This window comes from Haliaeetus albicilla, chromosome 28 (assembly GCF_947461875.1).
Source record: "Haliaeetus albicilla chromosome 28, bHalAlb1.1, whole genome shotgun sequence".
Taxonomy (NCBI): domain Eukaryota; kingdom Metazoa; phylum Chordata; class Aves; order Accipitriformes; family Accipitridae; genus Haliaeetus; species Haliaeetus albicilla.
In genome coordinates, this window is record NC_091510.1 from 14243540 (window position 1) to 14263897 (window position 20358).

Sequence of the window (20358 nt, forward strand, 5' to 3'; positions counted from 1 at the left end):
GGCTTCTCCAGAAAATGGGCTGATTGATAGAAAAAACAGAGCAATGATACCTTTATTTTCCCCTCAGGATTCCTAGTCTGAGGAGAACAAAAGAAAACAAACAAGACATAAAACAAAACTAATGAAACAGGTTTATTGCCTTGTCTTCTGGGACGAATCTAGCTCCTGTTGCTGAGAGGTATCCTCCATCGGACACCAGAACCCTGATTGCTATGCTGGGGTTCACAACACTTTTGGAAACCTGCACAGCAGGACGTTTTGTGCACCACAGTGCCCAGGTTCCCGGGGTCTTGATTTGGTGAGGAAGACACCGAGAGGGAGAAAATGGTGGCACGTTCCTTACCCCTCCTCTGCCGGGATAACACAGACCCAGCCCTTCATGCCAGTTGAACATCTGGGGTGGGAGGGTGAACACGACCAAATGAATGTTGGCAATGACCAGTGGGTAATGAAAGAGTAAACCCTGTGACTTAAAAGCATTAAGAAATGCAATCATTTGCACCTCTTGAAAGCAGGTCTGTGAAATTTTTTTATGCTCACCTCCCTTTCTCTTGAAACTATGACTTCTGCTGCATTATCTATTTACTTTCGAGGTGTAGGACAGGACTGACATGACAATAGAAAAGTACAAACCACAAAGATGCAATAAGGGTCTGGAGACTCAGTGATAACACCTGGTAGTGCTTCCCCAATGCTCTGGTTAATATTTACCCTTTGTACAGGAACTATTTAAATAATTGTTGATGCCTTGGTCACAATTTTTGCTTTCAGTAGCAGAGCACGGCGTATTTGACGTGATTTGAGAGGTTTTCTGAAGACGCAGGAACAAGTTTTTTATTGAGGTCAAACTCTTAGGAAGCTTCTTCTGCAGTGCTCGTTTTTGTCTCAGCTTGTTGAAAATGGCGGGTGTAAGCAGCTGCATGAAGTACTCCATGTTCGTCTTCAACTTCTTATTTTGGGTAAGTAAGTTGGTGTTTAAATTGTTATTAGTGATGCATGAAATGTGTTCAACATTATCTGAATGCTGTAGTTGAAGGAATTGTAAAGAAAATAGAGTATAAGTGGAACCAGAGTACAGTTCTAAATCAGGGAGGGGAGAATATGTTTAACTTTTGCCCTTCCCTTTGTCTTTTTCCTTCAGAATAGCTTTCCTTCCACATTCAAAAGTGGACCAGCCATGAGTCTGTCTCCCTGCCTATATCGTGCCCCTCATGTCAAGGGACATCACTTGCTTCAGTCAGAAGATAACAGGCTCTCCACTTACAATGCATTGTTCTCTTGCTTTTATTGTCTGCTGCTTGCCTCCAAATGGCATAATCCTGAAAATGTAGTTGCAACAGGAGATACAGAAAATTCACTTGTATTTTTAGCCTCCTAATTGTTAAATGGTTTTCATATCCTTCTTTGTGGTTCTTTGCTTTATGTTCAGTGTCATAATTAGTTTCTGATGGTAGACAGTAAATGTTTGTAAGATGGTATGGGCTGGCAGTACTGCCAATAGCTGTACCAAGGCAGATACAGCACAGGATGGCAGGGAGGTTTCTGGGTGTCGTTTGAACCATATTTGTCCATTTATCATACCTCAGCTGGTTTGCAAGAATTTCAGGTCCTGGAAGCTCTGGAAAGGTTTGAGTTAAAGAACATTTCTCGCATGGTTCAACCTCACTGTCAGCTTTCCCGACAGAGATTTGTCAGGTTCACCAGAGGTTCACTGAAACCAGAAGCGGAACTACTAGCCACAATATGGGCTTTGCCTCAAGGGATTTTTTTCAAGTGAAAAGGTGATACCATTCAAAAGGGACCACAAACAGTAGCCTTGGAAAATTTGTGGCTAGCCAAAATGACAAGAATTAGCAAAATTCTTTGATCGCTTCTGAACCTCACAAAGAAATTCCTAACAGGCCAGAGATGGTTTGGACTGCCTCCCCCCTCTTCTTCCTCCACCTCCATCAAGGCAGATTGAAGATATCTGACATCTGTGTTGAAGTTTTTCTGCAACGGTACTTAAAAGAGTCCATAAGTTTTTGACTCGAAATTCCTGCCCCTCAGGAAGTTTTTCCTGTTCACATTCATCTGTATTTACTGTAAGCTAAAACATAGGCAAATGTCTCAGCCTAGCATTAGAAAAGCTCCAAACTACTTCTGGAACAAACATGTGAATAATGCCCCGTGCCTAAGCCTCCAGTGACGGCATGGGTTTCCTAGGAAAAAACACAGGATGCGATCCTGGGAGAGTCTTGAAAGCTCAGGAAGCAATCAGGCATGGAACAAACTTCCCAAACCTATCTTTACGCCAAAGGTAGGAAAATCTGTACTCTATTCTGGGGAAGAATATGCTGAGAGCATTTGCTGTGCATGTGACTGCCTGAATGGGACAGAGGAGGACAGGAATGCAGCTATAGTTACTTATTTTAAAGGAAGGTGTTTAGCACTACCAAGATAGAGAAGAACAGACGTGATGCAAACAGGAATAAGGACCGACAGAGTACAATGAAGCTGAATTCTTTGATTCACATTCCTGTGTCTAAGTCCTGGAAATCATTAAATTGCTGCAGCAAAGTACAGGGAACAGTGACGTCTTTACAGCCACTGGTCCCACAGCTGCTCTCCCTGGTGCACAAGGCAATTGGAAAGTGGAAAATTAAACTGATAGTGGGAAATGAAGGTGACTTTAACCTTGATTAGGTAAGAGCAACGGCTGCATATTTACTTGCCATCCTTTCATTTTAAGCCCTTTGCAGTCTCTCTGGGAGTGTCCCTTCTTAGCGGACGTGGGAGTGGACTTTCCAGCCTTCTGATGCCTTTTTCTAAGCAGCTCTTACAGCATAGCACTAAGTAAGCAAGCCCTGGAATAGTCTAAGCTAGCTCTGCAAAGTGGCTCTGGCTGCAGTACATGTCATGTGCCCTCTGGGAATCTACAGCCCTGTGAGCCTCATGCTGGGCTCCAGCGTGTCCCTGCAGTGTTGCCTCCTGGTGAAAGAAAGCTGAGCATAGGCTGTTGAAGAGCTGTGCTTTGGAGCTGGGTGCATATATGGAGCTTTTAATAGTCCTTAAGTTAAGTCAGTTTTGTGCATTAAACCTGACACATAGGTCAGATTTTTCCTCTTTCCCTTCTTCAGAGCTTGCAGGATATCCAGTCTCAGCTGCTGCCCTCATTCTGTCAGCTTCTGCTACTCCACATCATGCAAAATAGTAGAACTACCATTTTTTTTCTGCTAAATATTGATGTCTGATCCTAGTTTGAGGCAACCTGATGAGTGACAGAGCAATCTTTGATCGGTTGTTGATACCGGACTTGCAGTCCCATCTACAACCAAAGTGGCCACTTCCCCATACCTTACCTCTGAACATCTCGATCCCTGAAAGTAGCAAGGCAAACTTAGCAGGTATGCTGAGCCATAGACCGCATTGTCTGTAGGACCTTCCTAGCACTCCTAATTTCAGGCATCTCAAGGAAGTATTCCAGTCAAATGTTTTCCTGAACAGGAGCAAACTTGTAGAATGCTCCTCCTCATACCCTTAAACTGGTTGCTTAAAAAGTGTGTGCCAGTGGAGGGAATTCCCCATAGGATTGGTTTTCCCATGTCTGGGAAGTGCAGAGTCTTGATGTACTGCTGGTCCAGAGTCAGGGCAGGCTCATCTGAGGTGATACTAATTTAACTAGGATGTATTTCTTCATCACACCAAGACTGAAGGGCTTGAGAAGAGAAGAACCAATTGAATTTGAGGGACAACAGTCCTGTTCCTGGTCAGTTTATGAGACTGTGATGACGTCAGTGCTTCTTGGTCAAGGGTTGAGGCAAAACTATGATAGCCACCCAGTTTGGGGAAAATGGGTGAGGATCTTTTCAAAGCTCTTTTTATTCCATTGGAAAATACTGGTTCATTAAAACTGAAAATTTTCTGAAATGAAAGTTTCTTTCATCAAAGCTTTATTTCAAGGAAACTTAATAATTAGGATTGAGTCTTCCAGCAAACTTGAAATGTTTGACTTTGACTCTTTGGGAACAGACCATTTTGATTTGTTATTTCAAAACTTTCTTTGCATGTTCTTGTACATTTTGTATATTACGAGCATAAACAGAAACAAAACATTAAGATTTTACTGAAACAGAGCATTTCTTATCAGCCTAAACCAACTCTATTTTTACAATTAAAACATATACACTTTACTAAAAATTTTGATTTATAAATGATGTTTCTTTTTTGAGTGGAGGAAATAAATATTGTAGCATTCCCATCTGAGTGGTAAGCTCCTGTACATTCAGCTTTATTTACTTCTACTACTGTGCTGTATTTTTGTGGGAGGTCCTATGTAACAAATAAGGCAGTGGGCCAAATTCTGTTTGGATTTGTAGCAATAGTTACTTCAGTGGAAATTTTCACATTAGCAAGCCCATGTTGTCTGGTGCATAGCCACATGGCTCACATAGTGCTGCTGAACAAGACCCAAATATAGAGTCATATGATACCAGCAGTTTCTAGACAGATTCGGTGGGATTCAGAAGGTTTCAGTGGGGAGTTCTAGTTAAATTTGATAACATGATATAGCTGTCATCAATTGTACAACTTTCCTTTTCATGTTTCAAATGTACTTATAGGAACTTTACTTAGAGCAGGAAAATGTGTGGTACTCATGTCCGAGTGCTGGCTCTGTTCCATATTAAATAATCTGCTAAAGTCGTTATGGTCTTTGATGCTGAATATTATATGAAACCTTTTGCAGGGAAAGTATTTTTTAAGAAAAATTATCTAAAACATATAAAAAATATCTCTCTTAATTTTAAACAGTTAGGAATAGTCCCAGTCTTCATGGGAAGCTCATAACAACATTTCAGGGCCATTTATGACTTCAGTATTAATGACATACAGGAAGACAATTCTAAATCTGACTAGTCTCTGGCCCTCAGTGATCACTCTTTCCTACCAGTCGTCTCAGTCCTCAATCCTTACACCTGATTAGTCTCTTAATTACCTGTCTCCAACACTTAATAAAGAGAAATTCTGTGTAAGAATCATCATGGACAAGGTTAGGAATAGAGTGACTGATGCATGGTGGAATGGTACCTCAACGATCAACGAAACAGGAGCCCAACTAGTGATTAAGGAATGTGTCTGGACCTGAGATTCATCTGCCCTGACTTCAACACCTTAAAGCAAGTCACCCCAGTCTAACTTTCACATGTACATGGCTGAGTATGATTGTTTCCTGTAAAAATGTAATGGAAAGAATAACTATAGGCATTTTATAGAAGCAATATTCTAAAGATTGGAGATGGCCAGATACTGTTGCAATAGAAACAGCAGAAAGACTTTATTTAGAACTTTTCCTGAGAGTTTTACCATAAAGAATATGTCTCTGGATGTGTGTCCTGAATATTTCTAGAAACAACATTTATACAAACATCCCTTATCAAATCTCATGTGTTTCCATTATACAAGAAACAATGTGCTTTACAGCCATGTTATATACATACAATAGCAATTTATATTCCTCCCTCATCTGACAGAATTTCTGTGTGCTTCCCAACCACATGTATAAATCATCAAGGAAATGCAGAGTCCTCTGAGGTAGAAACATCAGGGATCTGGTGCATAACTGAAGATTTAACTACCCTTATGAAGTTTCCTGGATATGAATCAATATTCTATGCTCCAGCAATTCATGTTTCTTTCACTTTGCCAAACAAATGATTTCAGAATTTTGGCCAGCATCTGGTGCAATTTGGATGCTGAACGTTAATCTAAAATTTCTGATCTTCCTAAATGTTCTTTATTTTCTCCTGCAGGTGTGTGGCTCCGTTATATTGGGAGTCTCTGTATGGATACGTGTTAGCAAAGATGTTCAGCAGGTAAATGTATGCAGTCATACCAGAACCATGTAAAATGTGGAAGCTACTGCATATACTTTCATCTCCCATTTTCATTTCCACAAATTTGTTATGTTTTTGTTGGTAAAGATTAATGCATTTTATGATGTTTAAGATTAAACAAGATGGTGCAGGTAGTCAGATAAAATGATTGACGTAAGCACAGACATGTGACTACAAGAAGTGTCTTCTAGTGTTATTAATGTAGGTTCTTGCAGATGCACACTGATTTCCGTTGGGCAACATGTCTCTCTCTCTCCTCTAATGAAAACGAATGATGCTTTTGTTATTGATTTCAGTGTTAGAATAATGAGGGGCCATGTGGCTCCTAGACTTTTCGATGTCTTTCCCTATTAGAATAGTATAGTCATATATATTCCTACAGTTAATTCCATATGTTTGTAGGGAATATTTTTACCTTTCTCACTATCTGCAATAACACAATTTTTATTTCCCCAGTAACTGCCACTTTGAAAGGGAGCAGGGATTTTTTCCTTTCTATTTTCAGTGGCTCCTTAAAAACACCTTATCCTTTCCCCCTCATATTTATATAGAAAGAGTTTTAGAGACCCCAAAATCTTTACTTTTAGGATTAAAATGTCCTAACAGCCCTCCTGGAGCGGGGAAGAAAGTCCTTGAGTTCCCTTCCCGGATTTTATTTGGGTTATTAAATTATTTCAGACTTTATACCTTTCTGTTCCTGCAAAGCTAGGGGGAATAGAATGTTGAGGAACCCTTGGTCTTGCAGACATGCAGCAGAGGCTGGACCTGTTGGTGCAAAGGCCCTTTGGCCCCGTGGGCCGTGCCAACCTTTTGCCAAGCGTGCTCCCAGTGGCACTGGTCTCTGACTCGCAGCATGCTTTCAGTCACCCTTGAGTGAAGCTGATTTCACAGCTTGTAGATGCTTCTCTGAAAGGCACCGTGCAATCTTTGTATGTTGGTGCTTTGTTATACTAACAGGAAGAACAATCTGACTCTAAGGTTTAAGCAGTGTATTTCTTCTTGTGAGTTTGGGTCACGGAAATGTAAATGAATTTGAAAATTTAATTCGCATACTTCTATTTCCAAAAAGGCTTTCTGGCGATGGAAGTGAAAAAATGGCCAGGTATGACACAGAAGTAGTTTTTTCAGCTTTCAGACTGAGCCTTTGGTATAGATTAAGTTGCAAAGCTTCAGATCACTCCTCTGCTGCTCTGCTGAAGTCTGTCCATCAATAACAATAATTTTTAAGTCAGTATTTCCCACCTGGGAATGAAAAGTTGGTGGAGAAAAGATGATAGCTTTCCTGCCATTTGGCTGATGACACTGTTGCCTGTAGCCAGTCCCAGATGTCTCATGTCTGGCAGAGGATGGATGCAACAGAACTCAGTTCATGACGACGTTGTGCCATGGGGTAAATTACATCATGGTGGAGAGCTCTGCCGTTCTCTGCTGTGGAAGAGAAAGAATGACAACTTTCACTCCTCAACCAACATTTTACAAGAAGCTAAAATTGCCATACTTGCTAGTTGAGCATCTGCTGTGTGATGGCTCAGGTGGTACAACGGAGCTTGGAAAATCATAACCACTATTATCCTTTCTTATTTTTTGCAAGATTTCCTATTCAGAAAAGTGTGTCCCAAATTGGTTTCCTGAAGTGACACTGAGTACTCCCCCAAAACTGTGAATTAAGAGTAGGGACCAAAACTGAAAGCATTTTCTCACATTTTTGCCTCTAGGCAGGCAAAGTTCCCATTCAAAACCAATGTATATTTTGCCTGAGTAATAATTGAACAGACTGTAAGGATTTGGCTGTAGATGAATAGAGCTTTCTAAGAATAAATAACAGGAGGTTCAGTCCAACTTGGAAGGGGAAAGAACAACACATTCTTCAAATTATACTTGTCTATATACCTTTGCAATTTCCATCAGAAGATAAATGTGACAACTTCCAGACATTTTTGCTAATCTTGGCACCAGCCACACTGGAAAATATTCTTTGAACATTTTTCTCTATTTTGGCCTTTGGCCTTAGTCAGTCCTGTGGGAACTGAATAATTTTATATTTAATAATATTGAGGTATATGAATTGTTTAGTTGAATGTCCCACACATCAAAATACAGTCCTCATCTCTGAGGGCAATATTAGAGATCATGCCTAAAAAAAAGCAAGCTGCTTTGGAAAATATGTCTAACTATTTCTTTAGTATATCCAGCATTGCTCTGAGAAGTGTTCTCTCAGGAACAGCCACAGAGTATGTTCCTGGCCTTCTAATGACAAACAGAGGTTTTGTTTCTTTAACATTTGGTTAATGTAGGAGACATTTTGAGATAATCAATTTTGCTACTTCCAGTAAAAAGCAAAGATTCATCGACTGAAAACTAACTGAAAGGCACTTTAAAGACAAGAGATCTTTATTTACTCCGTAAAATTGACTTTCATCTTGTGCAGAGACAAAGACTGTGAAAAGCCAGGTTCCACTGAGCTCCCCAACAAAATGTTTAAGAAGGGGGCATTAGAGGTTTGTTTATTTATGGGTCAGAATTTCTCCATGGTTGCTAATCAGTATATTTTTGAGTTATGAAGTAATTCTCTTGTTTGAGGGGATATAGATGTTCTTAGGAGGAGCTTCTTGTAGCTGAAAGATTTTTTTCCCCTCTCTTTTCAGGAGTTGGATATAGACAGCAGCCTGTTTGCAGGGGTCGATCTGCTGATAGCCGTGGGCTCCATCATTATGGTCCTCGGGTTTCTGGGGTGCTGTGGTGCCATAAAGGAGAGCCGGTGCATGCTGCTGTTGGTAGGAAAGAAAAATATTTGGCTACCTCTAACAGGCCACAGCTACGTTTGATGGATAAGGTCCTTGCAAGTAGCATCAAATGCAGATGGGGGTCTGTTTTTTTAACCAGATGCTTGATTATGATCATGTGTTTTCATTGCTTACCTTGTGCTTGAGCCCCTTATGAATTCTAGTGCAGAAAAAATGATGGGTGGTCTCATCAACAGAGAGACAGGGTCCACAGAGCCCCGAGCACGTCACGAGCTTTTTTTCCATCCAACCATCACCAAAGTTCCCTCCACCAGTCCTCCCTCCCTACCTATCCCATTTAATTTCATAAATTCCCAGTTGCTCCCTTTGCTGGTCCTCCTAGAATGTCCTCCCTGTCCTCCTGCCCAACACCTCTCACCTACACGTTGCCCATCGTGGCACTACTCCGGTATGCACCTTGTTTTGTTCACCAGCTGAGCACACTCTGTCTCGAGCACCCCCTTTTCTCATCGCCGGACAAGGAATAACTGGAGCGGCTCTGACTGGAACTTCAGTTCATTCTACCTACATGGTTTTTCAAGCACATGAAAGCTTGACATTCACTTAGAAGAAATCATATTGTCTTGGTCAAAAGTACTATAGTTTTCTCCCTCTTCTGTTTTCTTCCTAGTTTTTTATCGGACTGCTTCTGATCCTGATCCTTCAAGTCACAGGAGGTATTTTAGGAGCAGTGTACAGATCTCAGGTACAGTATTATTCTGCATTTTCATTGATGTCTTCCGAGAGTTTTGTTTCTACCTTGAAAACTAATAAAATATTTGGACTTGCAGATTGAAGCATCCCTTAACAAGACTCTCCTGGCAAGTGTGAATTCATTGCAAAGCTCTACAGAAGAATCTAAAGTGTTTCAAGAGAATTTCCAGAAGTTTGAGAGAATGGTAATTAAAATGTAACAAAGGATAGGGGTTGTTGTTGTCTGTTCCATCTCTAGCATTTGTCTGTGCTTCATTTTATGGCTTACTCTGTCATAGATTTGAATTTTATTCCACGGGGATGGGGAAGTGTCTGACTTAAATGCAGATTAAACCACTAAACAAGGGGCTTCTGCTCTCTCGATATGACCTGGTCTTTTTGCGGTCATTTCTTTGTGCAATAGTGTTCATAAGAGCAATGGAGCAAGGACACAGAACACGCAAGTGAGACTGACAGTTAGCTAAGCTCTTTCATGAGAAGGCTGCCTGCTCCTTTGTTACAGCTTTCCCTTCCGAAGGGACATTGCCCCTTCACTCTGTCCCAGCTAAGAACTCTCCAGTACTCCTAAGGCAAGATTAGGCACTTCAGGAGTGTATTTCATTTGCAATAGCCTATTCCTATGGCGACATTAAATGCCATACTTTACTATGTAAGAAGGGGGAAGAAAATATGATAAAAGGGAGGTTTGTTTTGACTGTGCTTATACCTGTCCTGGCTTCTCCCACCTGCAGGACCCCCGAAGGTGGACGCTTGGTGCCAGCTTGCTCCTGGGTATCACCCAGAGAATGCCCTTGAATCTCACTGATATCATTGATGCTGTAGACCCCTGCCCCTCCCACTAGTACCTGTGGGTGCCTGCTGGTTTGGGTTTTTTTTAGGCCCTAACACGTGATGACTTTGATGGGTAGGCTTAAAGAATTCCTATATTTTTAAGGGCTGCTGGCGTGAAAGAAAAGGAAGCAAGGAACTATATTTGGGTGGCTTATATATATACTTCCACTTCTCCTTCCCCATTCTACCTCCAGCCCTGTCCTCTGCTTCTGAGCCAGCTTATTTCTTCTGATATAATAAGCAGCTCCCTGGAGAGATGATTGAGGGGTGAGCAAAATGAAAAATCCCATAATTACTGTATTAATTTTTAAATAGACCAGCATTGCTTTATTATGTCCCACGGCCTTTGCTTTTATACAAAATTATGTGAACATTTCCAGCTGCTTTTTAAAACAGGGAGGACCTCAAACCCAAGTCTGCACCCCTGAGCTTTAGTGGCTTGAATAAAGTGGAACATGAAGTGAAACTGCACCTGGTTTAGGTTTCACAAACCCCAAATGGAGCCCTGGCCTCCTCAGTTCATTTCTAATTTAAAGGGCTAACCATCATTCAAGGTGGTTATTTTTCTATATTTCAGAGTTTTACATGCCTGAATTTTACGTTTTCAGCCTGGCTTTTCAAGATGTGAAATGTGGATGTTACTGGAGCTTTTACTTACCTTCTGCAAGTATAACTTGCAGGAAGAAGACTTGATTTTCAAAAAATACTATACCCAGCATTGCTCCATGTTGCAGTTCCATTCTGGCACCGACAATTAGCACTTTTATAGTATATTAATGTTTTTTGAGTCCTGTATACTGAAAATCTGGTCTTTTTTCCTTTTTTTTTTTTTTTTAAATTGTGCGCTTAAATTCTTATAACTGGTATGGAAATGTAAAGGTTGTTTGAGACATACAAATTTGCGACAACTTCCACATGGGAAAAGATGAACGGAAATTTCTCCTCCATTGTTTCTCTCAGCTCCCTTGCTTACTCCCCTCGAAGTGCAAATCACCACTTTTTTCCTCATGTCCCCATTTCTTCCTTTCTTGCAGAATGAGTGCTGTGGTTTGCTGAATGGACCTGCAGACTGGGGAAAAAATTTTAATACTGCTTTTGGTGGCATTAAAGTCTGTGCATGTGAACTAAAGGACCGACCAAAAGACCTCTGCACCAGCTTTCAAGGCAGATACGTTTATAAAACGGTAAGAAAAACACAATGTTCCACCCGTCTTTCCAAAAAGAGGTTTTAACCCACGGTTGTCTTTGGTGACTGGCACAGTCAGAAGTTCTGTATCTTTCCAAAAAGGCAAAGTTTTGCCTTCACTTCATTAGCCAGTATTGCCCCTGTGCAATCTGGGATGAAATTACTGTGCATACATGAAATACGCTGCTGCTGCCTCTTCCTGGGATGCCTCTATTTTAGCTGTGCAGTGTAGTACCCTTAGGACCTCGGCAGTCTGCATGGTTACTATGGGTGAAAACTATTATGGCTTTGGGGTCAGGGTATGCCTCGGGGTCAGGGCAGCACGTCAGCTACCCTTTGGCTCTCACTCCTCCCTCAGAAGGTTATGTTCCCATCCAGGCTCATTTTGGTGGTAGACACGTTGACTCAGAGGCTTTCAAATGGCTAAGGGATATTGAAAACCAAACACATTAAATGCAAGACCTTTGGGGTTTTATAGTCCTTTAATAAAAAACCCCACACTCATTTTGCAGGATCTGCTGGAAGGAAACCTTACATATTGTAGGCTTCATGGCAGCATACTCGAAGTGTAATTTCCTACAACTACAGCCTTTTGAAAAGCTTGTGGCAGTTAATATAATAATAAGGCAAAAATGTCTGGGGACAGGCAATAAGAAAGCATACTCAGAAATTGGTAGGTGGGCAGCAGAGATCTCAATTAATTAATTTCAAGATTTGTCTGTCTCCTTATATGGAAATTTGGACTCCATGCATACTAGCACAAAATAGCTTCATTTTTAGAATGCTGTTGGTACAAAGTTTGCCAATGTGCACCTAGCACAAAGCAGATTTTAGCAAATGTCCATTCTGCTTGTATACTTTTCTAAATGCACAGCTCCTTAGCCAGGTCCTGCCCGAACACTAATTTCCTCCCTGTGTAGTCCCACAGAAGCAAATACTGTTTTAAAGCAAGGGAACAGTCTGGTTAAGTAGAGGATGCCAGAACCCAATCTGGAAATAAGATGTATACAAAGAGGCTGTTTTGGCTACATTTTAATGTCTTTTTGGCCTCAGGCAAACCCTCAAAGGACACATGAGAAGCCATCAGTGAAATTACTGCAGGTGCAAGATATCGCTCACATGAACACACGGATTTCATGGTGGTGTTAGATGCTAGTAAAGACATTCAACTCTTGTGATCCAGGCAAAAAGATTTGAAATTCAGTGCAGTTCTGAGTCAGCCTAAATGAGAGTTTTTTTAGAAGGACTAGAAGGAGAAGACCCATGTGTTTATTGTGAGGGAGGAAATATGGTGAAAGCATATAACTATATTTGGGGGGAAGGCAGTTGTACTGTTGGAACAGTCTGTAGTTTTGATGGATTTAAGCCGTACTTGGCTTTCCCTACAGTTTGCAAAAGGAGTATTGTCAATGCCTGGAGAAGATGTAGTCATTATAAGAACAGATGTATGCATTTATTAAAAAGGAGAGTAGCTCTGCATCGAACTTCAGATATGATCACTCTCTTCCTCCCAGCCCCAGCCCAAGACCACCAAACATTTGTCAAAATTAATTTTTAAGCTAGGTTTTATATGCAAATATTTTTAGTTGAGCCCAATTCTAATAATAAGCTTTGAAGTTTCAAATCCAAGATCAGGTTAGCGGGAAACTGAAGTTCTCTTTCAGATCTGGTCATTGCTCCATTGGTTCTTTCCTAGCAGCAAATGATTATCAAGTGAATAAGCTTCTTTTGAATAAGAATAAAAGCTTCTTTTCTTGTCAACTGAAAATCATACAAACATAAGGCATTACAGCCATATATCTTTGTTTAAAATTGTACCCTTTTATGGTCGGCTACTAAATTCATCTTCGTATTTGGGAAGGCAAAGACTAGATATCTTTCTCAGAGCACAAGGTATGTATAGCTGTGTTCATTGTGTTTGTTAGCAACAAGCCAGAGTAAATTCAAACAGTCTTTCTTTAACACAGAGAGAAAGAGAAAGAGCGAGAGAAGTTATTTTAGAGGATGCATTCCTAATAACCTTAGGATAATAATGCTTACATATAATTAATCATTTTTTTTATTATTTTTCAGCCTTGTGGAGAGGTGATTGTCAAATACCTTAAAGACCATCTGCTCATAATTATGGGTATCGCCTTTGGACTGGCCGTTATTGAGGTACCAGTATACACCATTAAAATATTTAGTAGCTGACAAGCAATGTGTTCTACTTAGAAATACACTGGGAATGGGATTAGAACACCTGGCTTGCTCAATTAATAGACAAGGGAAAACCACCTCTCACCTTAGCTATAATCTTACTGTTATTTCATATAAACAGTATGCGGCTGCCGAGCTGTGAACTTGAGGTGGGATCAGACCACCCTGCTGCCTGTATAAGTGTATCACATGGGACTTTTTCTGCAAAGATTTGACAGTCCTGGGGCCAGGCTGTGCCTTGACAGTGAGCCCCGTGGACAGGGGGGCGTGCGGATACCCAGCCCCAGGAAGGCAGGAGGCAGAAAAGCCAGTCTTTTCCTCCTCTTTCCCTTCTTTGCTTGAGGAAAGAGTAATCTCATAAGAAAACTTAGCCCCTAAACTGCATATTCTTATCACGGAGAAATTATGGTACAAAATTATTATTCTGAGGCACAATTTAGCTGTCAAGATGGTGCGTGAATGTGCCTGAGTGCACACCTGTGCTGCTCCATATATTCCTGTGTGTAAAAAAAGCAGAGTATGTGAGCTCTTTATTTTAATTGCTTCATCATACACTGAAGAATAACATGCAAAATTTTCCCGAAGAGAGGAGGAAAAACAGTGAGGCTACCCAGTCAGCTACTTGACGAATGATAGGTTTTGATTAGGAGAAAATGACAAAGAAACAGGGGATTTCATCATGTTGCTTTCTTCGGTCATTTTCTTTCTTTTCACTATTCCTCTGTGGTTTCTCTCCTCCCCCACCCCCTGCCAGTGGATGTTTGAGGGAAAAGCAGAAATGATGAAGATTGCTGTGCAGAGTTCAGTCTGTTATTCCAAGTGAAAACTTCTTAACATCATTGGCAGAGGATTGCTCCTCGTGGTAGAAGAGTGGGCAAAAGCCCCAACTCAAAAATACATTTCCAGGAAAATAATAGTAAGCGGGGAAGAGTTACGCAGCTGCAGCACTGGGAGAGGACAGGCCAGTAACTTCTTATTTGGCACAGGCTTCATGTTATTTAAGGTGCTATATGTGGAGGGTCAGGTCTCTCGCCTATATGTAGACTTTGAGGGAAAAAATAGGTGAAATACACCAATATTAAAAGGCCTTTAAAAATGTAACAGAAGTATAAAATTGCATCTATATCCTGAAGGTAAGTTACAAGTCACTTTGCTCTAGTTACTGCAGTTACATGAGTTGTAGCCTTTAGTTCATGGGCCATCGTTCTTCCCTGTTCTCCAGTTGGCATTTTCTGTGGCGGCTGCCTCTCCCAATCATAAAAGGATTCGAAAACAACATGAATAAACAATATGAGCCTCAGCTGGTACAAATTGTCAGCTGGCAATTTACACTTGATAAACATTTAGCCTTTCCAAAGATACTAACGTATTATGAATTCTCAAGTAATTGCAAATCAAAGGCTTAACCATGTCTGTGCTCTGGAAAACCCCAGATAAAAAGCAGTGGACAAGGAAAAGTGCTCCTCTGTAGCGTTCCCCCCTTTGCCTGCTCCATTACGCCACTTGTGGGCTGTTAATGGTTTCAGCTCACCCTATTAGTGGAAATGATACTGAGAAGAAGGGCCCACGTTCACTTGGGCACAAGTGAAAATGAGAGCATGGTATGTCAGGGAAGCTCTGTCAGCTTATTCCAGCTGTGAGTCCATCCCCTCGACTGTACCCCTGTGTTCCTATGTTCTCTGCTGTCTCTTCCTTAAATAAATGAAGCATCCTGGTGTTCATGGCTTCATAACTGTCAAGTGGATACCTTCCACTTTTGTGAAACACCTTCACAGACTGCTTAATTTTAAATCCAGAAGGAAGCTTTCTGATCTCGCCAGCTGTCTGTCACAAGCTGTGGAATTTCACCCAGTAATTCCCACTACAGAAGGTGACCTTACTGAATTTTATATTTCAAGCAACAGCTTCTTTAGTCGACTCAGTCTTTCTATCCCAAATCTATTATCAATGAATATAAAATATTTGTTGCATGATCATTTGCCACTCAAAACAGTGTGTATAGATGTATGCCTGTATACATATACACGTATGCCTTTACACATATATTTACATAAAAAAGAGTGACAGTAGAAAAGAAAAGAGATTTCAAAGGGAAACAACCCTTAGAATATGCAATGAAATCAAGGAAGTTCCTCCAATTTTCTTAGAAAATAAAAGATTGAATTTTTGTCTGAATTTCTTGAACTTCTCAGTATTTGCTGCTCCATTGCAGCTAACAACTGCATTTTAAACCCCCAGAGTTACAGGGTCCCCCATCCAACAGAGGCTATCCATCTTTTAAACAAATGAAAGTTTTCTGTCATGTCTGCAGTCTTACCTGTGGTACATACTGATTTCATTAAAATGGCTGTATTCTAGAGTCATGTTCTTTAAGAATTACATTGGGAAAGATCTTCTGCATAGCAGATTTAGCCTGCATGTAAATCCAAGACATTTGCAAACAAAATGTTCCCACTGTGTATCGGTTGTATCCTGGGATTTCCAGAACTGCCAAGTAATACCAGAAATGTCTTTGTTTTCCAGATTCTCGGTTTGGGGTTTTCTATGAGCCTCTACTGCCAGATCCAGAGAAAATGAAACTGTAAAAGTGTCAGAACGATGTCACCAGCCAAATCAAAACCTTTGCAGATAGAAGGATATTTGGCCTGGCACATTCATATATATATATGCATGTCTCAGGCAGCTGTTCTGATGAAAACGGCAGCCCTTGTGCACTCGGATGCTTCACAATTTGCAAAATGACCTCCTCATACTTCATAAGATTTAATGATGTGAATGTGAATTTTTATTTGTAATAAATGTCTTTGTTTATGTTTCCGAGGAGTTTATTTTCTCTGAAGACAGCATTTAAGTCATGTTGAGATTCCGAGTTCACCACGCGGTGTGTCCACACGGGTGTTACACCACCCGGAGCAGTCACCCTAAACAGCTGCAAACCATCTTGCCGTGGCTGACGGGTCCGGGGAAGGCAGCTTGGCTTGTGGGGCAGGGTGTTTTCATTACGAGTGTCGCAGGTCAGTTTGACACCCGATATGGTATATATGGTCAGGGTTTTACTTGTGAGAAGCGCGGGAACTAGCTTTCCTCCAAATAGGAAAGCCGCATTTCCCTTCGGGGACGTTTAAATCTATCTCCCGGCGGATGAGATGGTCGCTCTCAGGCCCAAAGGATGCTCAGATTGCACGCGAGAGTTGGATTTCGTGGCAAGTGTTTTGCAAATATGCGTCAAGGGTGAAATCCAAGCCCATCTGAGGGCGAGACACACACAGGAGTCAGGCGGGTGAGCCTTCACCCGGAGGGGCTAAGGCAAGCGGTGGGCTCCCCAGCCCCGGGTGGGCGACGGAAGGCACGGCTGGCAGCCGGCTAAAGCATCCCCGCCACCTCAGACCCCCCCCTGCCCCATGGGTCCGCGTCCCCTCAGACGGGTCCTGGCTGCCAGGTCCTGCTCTGCCACCCTGGGGGGGGGGGAGCACGCGTGGTCCCAGGCCCTGGGGAGCTGCTGGCCCTTTCCCTGACAGAAAGTAAAACGGTATCAGGGAGCCGATTTTTGCTTTTTAAAGGTAGGAAGATGCCTAACGGTGCCCGTAGGGATCTGCTGAGGTTTTCCCACAGCGTGCCGACGGCCTCACTGCCTTGCGTCAGGGGCTAGCTGTTTCCACCAGTCCTGCTGGGCCCCCTGCTTCATCTTTAAACTTTAAACACTTTAAACACCTCCAGACAGCTGCTCTTCAGAGAAAACCACGTACCGTGCCCTCCAACTTTAAGACCCCTCAAGTGCCCGCAACTGTCTCAAAGCACGCTCAGACTGCTCCCGTCCTGACAGAGCCACGCAACTGTTGCTTATAAATGCATGAAAAGCTTTCCCTGAGCAGAGGCCTTTGCCCATGCCTTATACTGACAGGAGAGGGTTCAGGTAAAATTCATCTGCAGCAACTGCTTTCTTTTAAAACACATCCAGAGGAAAAGTTTCTGTCCCGCCCCCCACCCTTTCCCTAGCACTCAGACCATTAGGCCAAGCAGTGAGAGCTGCTTTCAGAAATTCCTGTGTCTCCCAGGAAAGTCATCTAGCTACCAGACAGTTCTGGCACTTGCCCTTCCCTCCGCTGAACCTCAGAAACTGTGCCAGAAGAGCTCAAACTTTGTTGGACCAGAGAAAAAGCATGACTCCATAATCCAGCCGTACTCACTGGAAGGAGAAATGCTGGCTTCTGGTCCTCCTCTTCCCCAGACTGTTTTTTTTTCCTGCGTGTATCTTACCTATGATTTGAAATCCTGGGAGCTGAGCCTGAATCACCCCGATCATGGGATGATAGCTGGACTCTTGGATTATCACTACAGAGAAAATGGGGAGTAGAAGGGCAAGACATAGAGAGAATTGCATCTTCCTCTTCCTCCTTCTCCTTTGCATGAGAAAGAATGTTCTCCTCTTTGAACAAAGGACCAGAGGGTCTCCCGTAGAGAGGGGGCTTAGAGCTGTGCATGCCTAGCGGATGGACATGAAGGGGAAATTACAGCTCACCCTTGCTGCCAGAAGTAGTTCGCTTCAGGCAGCTGTAAACTCGAGTATTACTGCTATGGATTTGTCATAAGGCTTGGCACAAGATTGGCATGATGTACGCTGGCTTGGATACCAGTCTGGTCCTGTGTGCTACTCTGGGGAAGACGGATGTATAAAAGCAAGGTGTTAATACATCTTAATTTTGGTTGTCTACAGCCTGCTTTTGGACACAGCCCTCAAAATATCTTCTTCTTGCATTAAAATAATGATGTATGATACATTAGACTTTTTGTTAAAACAGCGGTGCCATTAAAATCAACAGCAAAATGTTGTTGTCTTCAGCAAGGAACCTTGCTCGATGCAAGAGTTTCATCTGGAGCTAAGGTGAATAGTTCCTCCGTTTATTTAGGCAATTTGTGTTTATTTCCTGAAGCTTTAAGGAATAAAACTGAAGTACTATGATTATATGCTACTATGACTGTTTAAATGGGATTGACTTAATGAAGTAATTCAGAATATTACCAGCTTGCTGCTGAAGTGGGTTTGCCTCTAAAACGTGCCCATTGCCTTTGATGTTGCAAAACTTATTTACTTGTAATGTTCTGTAGCCGCCTGAAGTATTATTCTCCATTTTTCAATGAAAACAGCAAAATAGCAAGCATAAACCAAAGAGAAATCTGTCTGGATGGGATTCACCTGGCCACATGCAAAACTCTACAGAGTAGAAATTCGTATCATAGAATCACGGAATGTTTTGAGTTGGAAGGGTCCTTTAAAGACCATGTAGTCCACTCCCTCTGCCATATCTGAGCTACCTGTTTGGACTCCTCTTATGATCAATGAAGAGAAATAAGCACATCTAGGATTTGAGCCATCTCATTCTAAAATAGGTGTCCAAAGAGGTTAGATGAGTCATTTGCACTGCAGGTAGGTGAAGTTAGAGTGAACGAATCCCACCCTGCAATACTGAACTTGTTAAAATCAATAGCAGCAGCGGTCAGTCAGGAAAGAGCATTAGTATAATATTCCATGAGGGTGCATTAATTATTCATTAATTCACTGACATTTTTGCTCAGTTATAATCCAGCCTGCTAGGAAATGAGCCCTGCTTACTCTCTGGGCTGGTAGGATGAGATTCATCTGTTGTGCAGGAATGTCCCTCTCAGAGCCACGATGCTGTAACAGAGATCCCAGCACCACTCCTTCATGGAGTCCTTTTGGTATTCTTATCAGAGAACATTTTGAGTTAGCAATTAACTCGAAATAACAATGGGTCATTTTTCTGAGCCCACATCCACTTTTTAATCATGATGTCTGGAATCGCTGAAATGGAATTTGACAATAAATCCTCGATAGAACAATAAAACCATAAGGGTTTTCTTTTGTGGGGTGTTGGGGAAGGTTGTTTTTGTTTTTTTCACAATAATCTCATCCAAGGTTATGTTCCTCTTAACGTTACCCAATAAAATCAAGCGTACAGAGGAAAGACACATGGCCAAGACCTTAGTGCTTTGGAATACCAAAGGGAGAAAAAGCATATATTATTATAATCTTAAAATAGTATAAGAGTGGTATGAAGAAAGACAACGCATCCCTGCCTTTGCTAGGGGAGATGAATCCCAACTTAAACCCAAGCCTATTTAACACAAACTTGTGATTTATCATGTCAAAGCCAAACAACGATTTAATAGCAACAGATAAGACATCACACCTGGGTCAAACTATCTCCAAAGAATGATTTGTTACATCATTTAAGGGATTTCGGGGGAACGTGTTGTTCTCAGAAGGGATTGCATTTGGGGGAAAAATACAGCATGAATAGAAAAAGAAAGAAGATATAGTTTATGGTAAAATATGGGTCAGTAAAGCAATGTCAGGAATGCCATAAACAATGAAGGGAGCGTTAGTAAGTCCATTGTTGGAAACAAAAAACAATGAAGAGAAAGACAGAGGCAGATAGACAAACAAAAATGAAATCTGATTTTAAAAAAATGAAAGAAGAATGAAGCAAAACAGGACAGGTTAGTTTGAAAGAAAAATGAATAAAGATATTGAGCTTATCAAGATCCAAGCGTTTGCTGCACTCAGCTCAGTGTGGGGGGAATTTGGCCCCGATCCACCTTTGTGTCCTGGCTGTCATGTTGAAAGCCAGTTCAACCTGTTCTTCATGCAACGCCAGATCTGCCCCAAATTTGGCTGGCTGTCAGGGTCCCTAAGAAGCCGGTATCACAGCTGGGGCTCATCACAGCAGAGCTGGTAGGCAAAGGGTACCCC

The 20358-nt window shown here is 41.7% G+C and overlaps 1 protein-coding gene across 2 annotated transcripts; it reads left to right on the forward strand.

Moving 5' to 3' along the window:
- Positions 1–305: 305 nt before the first annotated feature.
- TSPAN8 (tetraspanin 8) lies at positions 306–16401 on the forward strand. Of its 2 annotated transcripts, XM_069773372.1 has the most exons (8): positions 306–959; positions 5790–5852; positions 8519–8647; positions 9288–9362; positions 9448–9555; positions 11236–11385; positions 13461–13544; positions 16110–16401. In XM_069773372.1, exons 1-8 carry the CDS (start codon positions 900–902, stop codon positions 16161–16163), a joined length of 723 nt encoding a protein of 240 aa, XP_069629473.1. In that variant the 5' UTR covers positions 306–899; the 3' UTR covers positions 16164–16401. The 2 variants fall into 2 exon arrangements, with proteins under 2 accessions (XP_069629473.1, XP_069629472.1); XM_069773371.1 differs by lacking the exon at positions 306–959 and having other exon boundaries at positions 4576–5852.
- The last annotated feature ends 3957 nt before the right edge of the window (positions 16402–20358 follow it).

Excerpts from the sequence above, each read along its gene's own strand:
- TSPAN8 (XM_069773371.1), top strand. The coding sequence starts at position 5,691 with ATGATTTCAGAATTTTGGCCAGCATCTGGTGCAATTTGGATGCTGAAC. Across the intron at positions 5,853-8,518 it reads TTAGCAAAGATGTTCAGCAG|GAGTTGGATATAGACAGCAG; the intron begins GTAAATGTATGC and ends CTCTCTTTTCAG. Across the intron at positions 11,386-13,460 it reads GCAGATACGTTTATAAAACG|CCTTGTGGAGAGGTGATTGT; the intron begins GTAAGAAAAACA and ends ATTATTTTTCAG.